This window comes from Calidris pugnax, unplaced genomic scaffold, assembly GCF_001431845.1.
Source record: "Calidris pugnax isolate Ruff unplaced genomic scaffold, ASM143184v1 scaffold102, whole genome shotgun sequence".
Taxonomy (NCBI): domain Eukaryota; kingdom Metazoa; phylum Chordata; class Aves; order Charadriiformes; family Scolopacidae; genus Calidris; species Calidris pugnax.
The window spans coordinates 1,684,868-1,699,416 of NW_015090846.1; the positions used below are offsets into that span (position 1 = coordinate 1,684,868).

At 38.3% G+C, this 14,549-nt stretch overlaps 1 protein-coding gene across 1 annotated transcript in view; it reads right to left on the reverse strand.

Moving 5' to 3' along the window:
- The window catches only part of LOC106888480 (mediator of RNA polymerase II transcription subunit 27-like), a 65,546-nt gene that overhangs the window by 23,283 nt on the left and 27,714 nt on the right, over positions 1-14,549 (reverse strand). Inside the window, exon 3 of the mRNA XM_014942732.1 lies at positions 6,462-6,592. Within this exon, the coding sequence (XP_014798218.1) occupies positions 6,462-6,592 (131 nt within the window). The remainder of the gene's footprint in view (positions 1-6,461; positions 6,593-14,549) is intronic.

A 14,549-nucleotide genomic window follows, 5' to 3' on the forward strand; every position in this document is an offset into this window, starting at 1 on the left:
AATAAAGTAGCAAAGAAAAAATTGGCTAAAATTCTTTATGAGAAAGTAAGAGCTACTTAACAAGCTGACGCAATACAATATCAGGCAGGAAAAAAAAATTAAAGTAGCAAAGAAGAAATTGGCTAAAATTCTTTAAGGAAAAGTAAAAGCTACTTAACAAGCTGACGCAATACAATATAGAAAGTTTTATAGAGACTTTCTATTTAGTTGAACCAGGTGAAATATTAGAGGCTTCACTATCACAAGATCCTGCAAGATGTGCACATGAACTCTGAACACACTAAAATCAGTAGACCAGGGATAAATGCATTCTCACTGTACACCATCACACTGCAACTTACACTAAAACAGCTTCACAAACATCTGCAGAACAGATTTTCATCAATTTACTAAAAATAAAAAGAAAACATTACAAAGACATGATCCAAATTATGCACAAGTTACCAAATACTAAAATCAATGTTCAATCTACACAGTACATGGCTGCAAAGTAATTAAACATATTCATGTAAATATTATTATCTTACAATATAAGGAACTATTTTTAAAATCTTTTTTTCTTCATATGAAAAGGGATTAATTTGTGGAGCAAAAGGGTCACGTATTTTAGCAACATGTTCTTTTACAGTTCCTGTTGCACTGTCTCACTAAAGTCAAGCTAAAGGAAGACCATGAGAACCTTAAACAGGAACAGGGACATTAAATGAGCTCCTAGTATTGAAAGTTATTGGAAACTGATCTCTTCCTTATTAATACAATTCCCCATCATGTACAAAAAGACATCTCCATGTTCCAGAATGCAAACAGAGTTTTAATCTTTAATTATATTCTCAACCTCAGCTCTTCTGGAGAGAAATATAGATGTGGGTCTGAGGATTATTGCTTTATTACATTATCATCTCTGTGGTATTTAATGAATATTGATACTTAATGCAGCTTTGCCAGTAGGGGGAAAGAAGAATTTTAGAACTGCACTGAGAACTTCTGATGACTTTTTTCAAAATGGAAAATACAGTCGCACACTTTGCTATTCTACTCTTGAATATTTCTACGAAGAGGCCCAAACACCAGAGTACAGCTCAGGATGCTGAACAGGATTATTGCAATAACAACACTTGTGTGTTAAATATCCACCTTCCCCACAGCCTGGGTACTGGGTGTCACACTTCACCTGTCCATCGGATTCTTGGTTTCCAAGTATGAATCCCCAGCTGGGATTTCAGACCTCTATAACACAGTGAGGTCACACTAGATAAGCATAATTTCAACATATGGTCTTAAAAAATACAAAACCTATGAACACTTACTGGCTTAAACATGCTTCGCCATTATCTTCAGAATAATCTGCCTCTTTCTTTCATAATGAAAATCCCTGAACCTAGGAAGCAATTACATGCTGTTTATAAAACAAAATGCTGAAAAAACCTTCCCTCCAAAAACTCTTGGCAAAGGGCTCATTAGGATTTTTCTTAATGTAAAAATGGTAAGTTACACGAGTTAAATTAAAAATAATTTATTCTGGCACATCTGATGACTGGGTGTATAATTTATATATATACACATACCTTTCAGTTAATTGTTAAAAATAGCAAATTTTTTTTTGGAATACTACATCACCGACTATTTTAAATTAAATTCCTTCTTCAAGACTCAACTTGTGTGTCCTGAATAAATCTCTTGAACAAATACAATAGAACCTTACAGTACTACTTATATGACAGAATCACTAAAACTGATAAGGCATTAATGCTATGAAAAAACAACACTTTGACTATGCTGGTATTGAATTGAGCTACAGTAAACACAGACTTTAGGATATCTGTAAATTTATTTTCCAAATCCAGACGAACAGATACCTGCTGAGTCAGTAAATTAAGCTTTTAAAGGAGACCACTCACTAAAGAGCACCTTTTGCTAATGTGTCTACAAAGGATGGAGCAAGTAGGGATTTCTTTTGAATATATCCATCTTCGCTAGAAGAAGAATCCAGATGGATTCTGAGGTGTAGAGAGCAGAATAGAGACCTCCTTCACCTCACCCAGAACAAGCAGCAGAAACAACTTGGCCCTCCTAAGTCTCTGCCCAGCACTCTATCCTCAAGTCCTTATTATCCCCTAAACCAAAAATTATCTTCACAGCTTTTCATTGCTCATTTATCTAGAACAACAGCATGGGCAGCACTGCCTGTTTCTTTCGTCTTTTTTTTTTTTTTTAAATAAAGGAAAAGTAATTTTGCTGGTCTGCTCCTAGCAATAGAGTACAAATTCACAGAGATTTTTGCTCAATCTATTACAGTGTTTTCACTGCCAGGTAAGGGCATACATCAGAGCACAAGAGATTTACAAGACAAGTTGAAGAGCCCTAAAACGAAAAATTGGACTCTTTTTTACTCAATCCTCTCTGTCTATTGAGCCTGAAGTTGTCAAACAAGAACCAGACCTCCACTTTTTTATTGTTTATAGTGTGCTTATTTCCCCAAACCCGCAAATGTCACAACAAATGACCCTAAAAGGTACCATAAAGGGCAAGAGTCTCAGTACTTTTTGTGGTGAGCAAGTTCTTGTTCTGGCAATTTCCTTCCAGACAGAGAAGACAGATGATTAGTCTGGGAGCACTGAGAAGACCCCATGCAACAGAGCTATCAAAATCACAAGGTTTTCAGTTGAGACCTCTAAAAATTCCCATTAATACTGGCTGACCCTCTCGTGTGCCCCAATGAACACAACTGCAGGAATACAGGCACCATCCTGCGCTTCCTCTTTTCTTCCTTCCTCCTCGTGTCACAGTGACCCACTGCTGTGGTTTTCCAGCCAGACAGTGACACACCAGCCTGGGGGCTCAGGGCTCTCAGCCCCCCCAGACTCTCTGAGGCACAGCACTCTGCTCCTGCAGGGTCACAGAGACAACCTCCTAACTGGGAACTTGCTTTTGAGACGTGGCGCCAAGCGAAATAACACAAGATCAAGTAACTCCATCAACCGCCACATTTCAAGAGGAAAGAAAAAACTAAAAGCCATCATTTCTGAATGTATTTATTTATTTATTTCAGACCAGAAGCCACTGTGGTTTACAGAAGTGATGCACGTACGTGCTTTCCTAGTCACTCTGGAAGGAGCTGACAGCTTTCAGCACTTCAGCAAACGTTGCTTTGAGAGTCTTTAACAGAAGGAAGGAACCAGCAGCCAGATGAGAGGCATGTGAGGGAACGCATCTATTAGCAAGTACAGGGAGATGTCTTGTTAATTAGAAGACAGAAGGAGGGACAAAGCAGGGAGAGAAAGAAGCCAGCAGTTAGTCATCTTCTCATACAGATACATTTGGCTAGAAATGAGACACGTATCAATCTAGTATTCCTCCCTGCACTTTCAGAGCCAGTGAAAACCAATACTGAAAAGCAAAACTGAATACCAAAAAGCCTTTCTTCAAAACTGTTTGGTGCCCTTAGAAGCCCACAGAAAATTAAAACAGTGAGAAAATGAGAATTTTCCTAGTAGTGGTTGCAGAGGACAGAGACCTTCCATTTTTAAAAATAACTTTTTGATTTAAAATTGCTGCTCCTGTTTCTGATATCTACTAATGAAACACTAGAGTTTCTCACTTCCAAACCAGAGCACATCAAAGATGGCCTAAGGCTGGCAAGGGACAAATGAGTGAGCCCACCAGGAATCAGCTTTGCCATGAGCAAAACCCTTTCTCTGGCTCCTTCTGTAATCATAAAGTAAGAAGAGATGGCTGAGCCTCAAAGATGGGCTAAGAAGGTTTTGGGGTTGGGTTTGGTTTTGGAGAGGAAAGGAGAAGGGGATAGAGACTAAGGGCTCCAGGGAACAATGAGCTGACACAGCAGAAGAATCAAGTGTTGTATCGCTGCCCTTATGAGAAGAGACACCATTTGGATGTATTCAGTCTGTGGAATAAAACTCAAGTCTCACCACAGCAGTAAAGATCAAGGATATGGATTAGCACAATAATTGCTCAGCTGCATCATTGCCATTAAGAATGCAAAGGGCAATAGCAGAAGTTACCCATGCAGTTTCTTCAAGGAACAGGAACATAAATAAATGAATACATCAGTAATACGCTCTCTAATGCTACCTTTAACTCACATTAAGACATGCTCAATATAAACTATCCATATGCAAAATCTGCATAAAAATAAAACAGTTTTTAGAAGATTCTTTGTCCTAATCATCACCTCCTGTGTTACCTCCTGAGCATCAGTGTTCCCTGCATTCCTCTGCTGGCTGCAAAGGATTACCGCAGTGTTGCTATTTACTCCAATCTGCTATCCTAAAATGACATTTTGGCACAGAGCCGGTTTTAACTACTTATGTTTAAGAAAAGCTCTAGCTAATATAGCGTCTCTGAACAACATTTAATATATATTTGACTCATAGAACACTGTTACTCAGCCCAAAGACTTGTCACTGAACTTAATTTTAATACATCAAAGCAAAAAAAAAGACAAAGAAATAGTTAGTCTTTGTTCACTAATCAATAAAGCTAAAAAAAATATAGAAATCCCTGAACTGCCATGGGGAAATCAGTATGCAGTATGCCCTTTCAAGGAGATACGTAGTTTTGCACCTAGATGTTTTCTTCTTTTGCATTTTATAGAGAAAGAAGAGGAAGAAAAAAAATGGAAAAAATATATCACAGCTTGATTCATCACTACTTGCATGAAACTACAGCAAAATCAAGATATTAAAATCCATTTGCCATACTTTTTTCCTTTTAATACTTTTCATAAGCCTATTTTCATAAATCTTTTCATAATCTGCTTCTGCCCCGTGTTAGAGACATGATATTGAACTCAACAGGTATTTGATTTGAGTTAATATAACTATTATTCTCTTCTTAAGACACACTAAGATAGCAAATAAGGACAAATACAGAAAGGTTAAAGAGGAGCCAGAGTGGTGGAAACCAGGGACAGATAAAAGGCCAGCTCAGCATAAATATATTTTCCCTGTGAATAATGCTGGACACAGTAATAAGATACTGAAACATAATTCAACTACTAGCTAAAGTTTAGTTACCACACTATAATTTCATTCTAAGTAAATGCACCATTGAAAGAAAAAAATCACCTGCAGGTAAAAAGACATACAATGCTTTTAAATGTGTATATTGATACCTCCTGTTAAGATTTATACAGCTGCAATTGTTTACATACAGATTTTTCTATGCAAAAACAGAAGCTAGCTTTTTCTCTCTCACTCTACATACTTCTAGTAACTGGTCATGATTAAAAAAATGAAAAACCAAACCCAAAAATATTTTCAGACCTCTGAATGAAAACTGTGAGAATTGGTATCACAGTACTCTGGTTTATAGACTTCTTGGAGAAGTCCATTTTAAGCTTGAGATAGCCCAAAGGAAGAAAAGTAATTAGCCAGTTTGTTACAATATAACCCTCTTCTTTCACAGATATAAGAGAAAAAACATCTGGTTTTCAAACCTGAGGTTCTGATAGAGTTGTCCTTCTAACCATACTTCTTCATCTGATGTATTGGCAAAACAATAGAACATTTTATGGATTCTTGAATCAAAAGTCCTTTAAAGTTAATATATTAAGGGGAAAGCTCTGTTTACTCTGATTTTTTTTCTGATTTCGTAATGAAAAAAGTCTAAACTTCCTTTGATTCCTTCATCAACTTTGGCCTGTGGACTCTGGAGACAACAAGGACTGTTATTGTTACAACTATGAAGATTTTAGCAGCGTTGTCTTGATACATCAGTGATTCTTGCTCTCTGAAGAAAAGCAGGCAGTTTCCACCAACTACAAGGATGCTCAGTACAATGAATAATTGCTTAGCACTTCATTTTCTACATAATAATCATTTTCTTATCTGTAACTAAATATTTTAAGTGGTTTATTAATTTATAAGCTTGGTTGTGGACATCCCTGTGTTTTTGGCATCAGTACACAGGCTGCCTAAAGTGTTGATACTCTGTGTCCTCAAACAGTTTCTAAGTGTCCTCATAATTGCTTGTCACCTGTAAAAGAGGTTTAGATCCAACGCAAAATTAACATATGGTGAACAGATGGAGCCAGAACAGACGTTTGTCGAAAAAGTACTCACACCAAAGACTTTTTGGATTCAGCCTTTTAGGACCTTCAGAAAAGTCCGACTTGAAGCTCCAAGTCATACTAATCAGGGGAACAACATTATTCAATGACAATCTCATGTTGCAAAAACTTTTAAGACCTGCTACAAAGTAGAATCCTTGCAACTTTTCTTTGTCACAGTGCCCCACGAACAGAAGAAATCAACTATTGTTTCCACAGGGTACCCCACCCATTCACCAAGAATAATTCATCTTGTATGAAAAAAAAAAAAAAACAGGCACGCAGCTGCATTTTGATAATTAAAAAAATATAAATAATAATTGCAATAAAGAGTTTAACACCCATACCCACCCACCCACCCTCAAACTCTTCAAAATATTGCATTACTTACTGAGGAGGTAAGACAAGAGTTGTTGGCTGGGCTTTTGGTCTGCGTTTTGCAGATACTCCCATCTGGTTGGCTGAACGTTTCAAAGATTGCTGATTCAAAAGACCAGATGCTAGCCCGGCGTGGTACTGCAACTGGATAATAAAAAATATATATATTAAAATACACACCACTGCAATACTCTGTCTATGTCAGACCTCTACTGTCTCTACCACCTGATTCAAATTACAGCCAGTCAGTAAGTTAATGTATGGTATTTCATATACATTTCTTGGATGGAAGATGATACGAACAAAAGCATATTAAAAAAGTCTGCTGTGAAATAGGTATTACAGGGAAATTATGCTATAGGGCAAGTAAGATGATGAATCAAAGACTTCCTCTCAAGTTTTAACTCTCCTGAAACTTGGGCTCACTTTTAAATGTTAAGACTGTTTCTCCTCTCAAGGGATCAAGCATTCCTACTTGTTGGAAGAAGATATGAGGAAGAAAGATGCAACCCTTTCACTATATAAACCAGCTTTTTAGAAATAACATTCATCTTTTTTTCTTAAACATAAAATCACAAAACATTCACAAAGAAGGTTCTACCACTGAAAACTCTACATCTTTAAAATACCTGCTAGCACATCTCCACAGCACTGCAGAAAGATTCACATTCAGTAGCTTTCTCCTCTAACCTTTTATTTTACTTGCCAATGAAAGACAAATTTATGAAGGACACAGCATGAATCTGCAAGATTTTGAGTGCGTTCCCACTGCTCACAGATTTAAGAACAGCTACAGTGTTGGATCTGCCCTGAAACCAGCCTCAAGCGCAACAAGTTACAAGCTCACCTCTAAACACTTTAAATTTCCCTTCTCAGTTCCCCAATTTGGAAGAGAAGGCAGAGGGGGTAAGAGTCAGTTTAAGACAGATGCAATTTTCTTCATTCCAGTCCTCGCATCAATGTGTTCATTAAATTGTCTAAAGATTTTCCCTGAAAAAGGTGAACTGTTTAACACGTTAACAACTCTAACCCCATGGTCTGCATCTAAAAAAAGGTTACAGTCGGGAAACTCTGACTTACAATTGAAAAGAAAATGGTCTTAGGCAAAGCTATTCTGCAGGGTCCTGCCTGAAAATGAGGGAAACAAAAGCTTAGTAAAGTGATCTACTTGAAACTGGCTATTAAAATGAGCGAAGCTATCCCGTGAGCCAATTTGACTCAAATGTCAATGCTTGGAGCATCCATAAGGCTTTTTAACAAGCTTCTGATTTACTTGGCTGCTTTGCCACGAGAGCTCAGCCACGGCACACCATGGAGACACATCGCATTCCTAATGGGAAGGGAGGGGGGGGCTGTAGTGCCCCAACAGCTCTGCTTAGACCAACGAATTTTGCTCAAATTTCTTTCTCTCCAACAGATTTCTGAAATGAAAAAAAATCGATGAGAGAAATGGACAGTAGATGTTTGAAAGGCAATGTTTCAAAGTGTCAGGGGCTTAGTTTTCAATCTTCGCTACCAAAATTTGCGGTGAGTGCAAAATGCAGGGAATTAAAGAGAAAGCCAGCTCTGGCAGAAGACCCCTCCAACTCCGGTAAGATGCTTTTCCCATTTCTTCTTGAGTCTTATTGAGAGCAGCTGCCCTCCTTCAGCCATTTCGTGCTGTTGACACCATTCACTTCTGTTCACTGCACAGAATGACACTGACAACTATTTCAAGTAAATAACATCATTTGGAGACTTGGTCAGAAAGGGAGATAATCACAGGTGCTAATCAGAGATGAATTTTAAATGTAACCTTTTAAAAACATTTTATAACCTCACAGCCAATCTGACATTTAGTGCTCAGGTATTAAAAAAAAAAAGGAATTAAAAATAAATATATTCTAAAAAACAATTCTGTCCTTAAAGGCTGACTCCAGTGATTATGTTATTTTTATTAATTTTAAGTATTTCTTTATAATCTACTTTCACTGCTAGGAATGCAGATCCAACTGTCAAAATCTATAAGGGCCATTAAATATTTACCAAACCATCCTTATAATGGGAGAAAAGGTCAAAGTTAATAAAACTGACAGGCAGCTTCTGTCCAACTTGATTTATACATTATTAAAGTATCACATACTGTATTGCACAGAATGTATTCCTTTTTGGGGGCAGAAGGGTGTTAACTCAAGAGATTGGGAAATTTTTTCTTAATCATTTGTTCTGAGGAAGAGAAACAAGACTGAAAATAGCACCAAAGAGGTACCACTAACATCAAAACTACAGCCGGGAGATTCAAGGGTCCTGAAGGGTAATAAACATCCCATTCAGTTCATTTTTCCTCTTGCAAAATAAACACCTTTTTCTGCCAGCATCGGCCACGACAGCAGATATCAGCTAAAAATGTACCAATCCCCTGAAAAATTTTGCTAACTAACAAAAGAATGCCATTTCCTACCAGTATCTTCACCCCAGGGAAGTCACACAAATGTACTGTCAGAGAATATGATGGGTGTGAAAAGGCTCACACAGGGGAGCTGAGCTGAGCTCATGGGACACAAACTCTTTGAGGGTTAATGAACACACAGAAACCATATTTAGCTCAGGAGGTCCCTGAGCCGGAGCCTGCTGATGGGTGGAAGAACACCAGGGACAACATTGTGTAGAATCACAGAAGGAAGGGACCTTAAAGATCATCGAGTTCCAACCCCCCTGCCATGGGCAGGGACACCTCCCACCAGACCAGGTTGCTCAGAGCCCCATCCAGCCTGGCCTTGAACCCATCCAGGGATGGGACATCCACAGCTTCTCTGGGCACATACACAGGAGTGTGCTCACAGCTGGAGATGAGCTATGGGGTGACCCAGCAGAGCTGTTGAGCGTTTCAGCTACCGCCTACAGAGGGGTGGTCCACCCACGTCCGAGACCCTACAACCCAACGCAGCCAAAAGTTGGATGCTTGTGGATGGTCACGCCTGCCTTCTGTGATCGTATTCCCAACGACCCTCCGTCTGCTTTTGATAATGGTGCTCATTTACACCGGCAGATGGGTAAACAGCAATTGCTTTATCCATAAAATATGCTAAACACTCAATGAACTTGAGTATTGGTGCAGCACCAGGTACTATCACAAATCGTTTCTTTATCAGCCGCTGAGGAATTCCCCATCATTCAGAGGCTTTATTACAGCGAGCATCCACGGCTTGCAGCTTTGGGGAATTCCAACTGCTTTATGTGAAGCTAAGCTCTTTGCTTCCTAATGAAATATTCCTCTGTAAAATTTCAACTAGATTGATCTTTTTTTTTCCCCCAATACATGCAGATGAAACATAAAATCTATTTCAGAAAACTAAGAAATAAAAAACAACAACCAAAAAAATCAATTTATAACACTTAGCAGCTAGGATATACACCGGTGCCAACTTGTACAGTTTTATGACGAGTCTCACGATAGCTGATATTTTTCTTAAAACTGTGGTTGCAAGTAGACGTGTGAATTCCACATTTTAACATCAGAAGCGACACTAGCTCTCAAGGATGGAGGAGAAGTACTGAAAATAACATTTCAATACATACAAAAGCTTTACCTGAGGGTAAATAAAAACAGAAATTGGTTTATTTTTGAATTTCATTATTTTTAAGATTTGGCCTACACATTACGCTACAGTGTATGTTACAACTACAAACATGTACACAGTGCTAATTTCAAACTTTAAAATTAAAGTTTCATCATTAGAATCATGCTGGGTCTAAAGGTCTTTTGTTTACATAATTCATGGGCTGGCGATTTCGTATGTGCTGACCAAACAAGTCATTACACTCCACTTACTTACAAGACCATTTAAAGTTGCAAAAAGTGGTTGGGTAGGAAGAAGGTAAGAATCAAAGGGGAAAAGAAAAGAATGCGAAACAATCACTCAGAGCACTTAAAATTCATCGTGTCAACTCTCAGTTGCAGATTAAGTTTACATATTAGCATTATTTAAAGCTTTTTAAGGATCAATAGCTTTTCTTTAAAAAGTGAAATCAGGAGACTGAATTTTCTTTGTGATTGCATTACCCTGTTGTGATATTTTTTCCATTCTCATGTAAATACTTACAGTCCACACGCATAAATAGAAAAGCTTTTCCTCAGATATTGGTAATATAAAAAAAAAAAAGTTTATTTCCATTTCTCTCAGAAATAGAGTTCTATAGAAGTGACTGACAGATACTTTCCCATCGTGGAATTTTCAGAGTCCACTGTAACACTGGTGAACACACGCACATTTGCCTCCTTTTAAGATGCACATTACTTTGCCCCTCATCATTAAATTATTTCTCCCTTGCAGCTAACAAGGGATTTGTCTATTATGATAAAACTGTAGCCATTCTTTTGAAAAGAGCAAGGAGCAAGCAAGCAGGACACTCCCCCAGTTTCATCTCTGCAGACTAAAGTAGGCAAGAGAGAAATTACACTACCTTAATTGATATTTTTAAGCTTCTCTCAGATAATGAGGCCGGTTTGGAAATTCTCTTTTTCTCCAAACAATGTTTGATCATTTCAGGATAGCTGAATTCTTGACTTGGCCAAAACAGCATCAATAAACCAAAAGAGCAGTCTCCAATTTATTTACTCATTGGTTTTCCTCCTCTGGAACTGGGTTGCAGGCTTTCCAATTAATAGGAAAGCTAGACATTGTGCCTTTGCTCTAGTTTACAATTTAATTAGGACACTTTGTTGTTTTTTTTTTTTTTAAGCATTTATACCCCCACCACTTTGCAACAAATATCTTTCCATGATGGGAAAAAAAAGTTACCCTATTCCATTTTTTTTAAAATCCCTGTACAAACGTTACTGCATCTTTTCCTAAACACCCTGATCCAACTAAACTGTGAAACTAATGAGCTCGTGCTTCCATTAAAAGCCTCTCAGCCTGAACAGAGCCATGGCTCTAATTTGCATGGCGTTGGGATGCACAGTGCCTTTGCCTCAGCCCGATCAATAAATCAGGAGATAAGAGAATTCCGTGGACATCTACCTGCACATGCCCCTGCACAATCCTGCTTTTCCCTTGGGTCTTTCTACCTCCCTCCCAAGGCTAGGGAGTTGAAAAACAAAGTTTAGACATTTATACACACCTATATATATACACATATATGTAAAGATACAATAGCAGGAAATGCATTGTTAAATATCCCTGTTCTTTTAAGGTCTCGTCTTCATTACATCTTTTATTCCATTGTCTTTGAATTCCTATTTTCGCTGAGAGCACTGTTTTAATTAGTGTCAAATTTCAGCCTTAAAGTGTGTTCTTCCCATACTTTTCTTTCAAAAACATTGAAGTTCTGCTGATGGATGGCTGCATCAACGTTCCCTCGCTCCAATACTGCTTGCGAGTCTCTGGCTTTTTACCATGCAGAGATAGCAAATCTGGTGGCACTTTCTTCAAGGAATTGGTCAAAACTTCAGCATCTGCATCCTTGCTGCCAATAAAATTATCAGCACTGTTTTAAGTCTCTGCAAAAGCCACCAGCCCTCCTCCAGATTTTTTTTTTTTTTTAAGAATTATCTGCACTGTTCTAAGTCTCTGCAAAAGTCACTAGCCCTCCTTCAGATTTTTTTTTTTTTTAAAGTATTCTGGAATCCATTTAATAATTACATCCATGACATATTCTTGTTTTTTTGGATAATGTCAACACAAAGGGACACTACGCAGCGAAGAGGCTCTGAGGTTTAAAGAGATCTAGTATTTGAAATGGATAAAGAGGCAGAGAATTCATAGTGTGAGGCTACATGTTACCTTACTTAGCTCTTCAGAAGAGCAACTGTATTTTATGCTTAAGATGTTTATGAGTAGTTCTGGGTGCTCTGAAGAGCTTGAACATATGTATTTCTTGAAAAATAACTAAATGAACTGGCACTTCATTGGATACTCAACTACAACACACACATGTAACAGAATCACAAAAAGTGGAGTAAATTACACTGCGCTCTGCACTTAATGACAAAATAAAACCACGTGTACTAACAAACAGCAGTATTTTCAAGCAACCCTGAGCTCAAGGGTAGCAGTTGGTAGAGTCTGTCCACTAATACAGATATGGTCTTAGTGTCACCCTGGTGGGATACACTCACACTTGTGTGTTCATTTAATGGATTTCATTCAAGTCTAAAGACCCAAGAAGTGCACTTGATCAATGTTTGACAGAAAATCTGAATTCCTTTTTGTCAAAAGTATTATCTTTGCATTGGACAAATAATCTGTAGCAGGGAAAAGTCATCATTAAAACTCAAGACTGAATGAGGACACAATTAGTATCTTCCCCTAGTGCTGCTGTGCTCCCTTGAACAGCCACCACAACTTTGAACTGAAGACACTGCTCTCACGCTAAAATTAGTATTTTTCTAAAGCCCTAGACTAAATCTTTGTTGTCAGGGGCTCAGGTGGCAGCTATGTCAGTAAAAAAGAATGGCCTGCTGCCTCGGTGACAGGGGATGCTCAGGTGCTTCTATAAGAAATGTGAAGATACTTTAAAACTGAGTGGTAGAATAAAGGGCTGGAATCGGCTACAGAAACACTCTTCAAATTGTCTAGCAGCACGCCATGATTTGCAGCACTGTGGTTGGGCTTTGCCATTATAGCAAACAAACTACTTTTTCAGATGAATAAATAAATGAATACTCTTCAATAAAATGTCTACAAGGTGCAGCTTATATAAATCCAACTAGTCTGGCTGCACCACCAGACAAGGGGGAGAAAGACGGTGAAAGAACAGATGAGAGGGAAATCTGTTAGTGTTGAAGCAATGCAGCAGTAATGACCCTGGCTGGTACTTGTGCCACTACATATTTTTTTTCTCCCCTAACTCATTAAATTTAATTATTTTAACTTCTGTTAAATGCCTTTCCTTAGCTTTGTCACTTGCACAATGATTAAATTATTTTTTTTTCTCCCCTAACTCATTAAATTTAATTATTTTAACTTCTGTTAAATGCCTTTCCTTAGCTTTGTCACTTGCACAATGATTAAAATGCACAATATATTTAGACCAGCAAATACCCACAGCGAGTGTCAGAAAATAGCCATTAGCCCAACCGTGGGGCTTTGCCAGTCTATGGAAATCTGGTTAAACCCAGTCTCCTGTGCCTTCCTGAAGGGGAAGCTGTATCCAACAGTCAGAACTCCAGCACCGAGCTCATCCTGATGCAGGAATGGCCTGGACAGCAGGATACACTCTGCAAAGCTACACCAGCCATCACCGCTCTCTCCCACTCGAGGCTATCGCACTGCCGTGCCAGCAGAATGGGTTGCATGAATATGGTTTAAACTATTTGAGCTGAACTCTTCCTTAAATAGTTACTTTTTGCTAATATCCTCCTCCTCTACACCTAGCAGGCATCCTGAAGCAGTGTTGCTGGGAATGCTAATTTCCAGCCCGCTAGCAAAGACAACCAATAAAAGCAGGACAGTTAGATCTGGAACAGAATGTATATGGCCTATTTCCCTACATGAACATTCCCTCTATAGCTTCAGAACATTCATGATCAGCTTAATTTATACTCCTTCCAAGTCGGTATAAAGTAACCCACAGAAAGCACTCATACACAAATAAGAACAATTGATACAGGTCACTGTTATGAGTGGTTAGAGAAAGGTTTAAATTCTCACCCTTCCTCATTAACAACGCAGATTTTTCCACAGCCAAACCCCAGAATCACCGTAGGTGGCTGGAAGTTACGAAATCAGCTGCATTCTGGAGGACAAGTGTTAAAAAGAAACACATCATTTTCCCCCTTTAAAACATAATCACATTCAGCACTGAATGGACATCTCTAGAATACTTGTTGGGAAAGATGACCATAACCATGGTACTTGCAAGCAAAATGCTGACATGTAATAGTCAACAAAACCTGAAACTTTTTTCCCTCCTCACAAGGCAATTAAAAAAGAGCTTTTAGACCCCTAACTCAAGTTTTCTGTGTTCAAAAATTAATGATATATATATCTGAATTCTGTCGCCGGCCTCACATTGACTTTTGAGAGAGAGAGCAATCCTGCTGATCACTAGTGGGAGTGAGAGCTCTTCCTTCTCCAACAAGTTTCACTGAAAATTTTCTCCAGCTAAAACAATATTA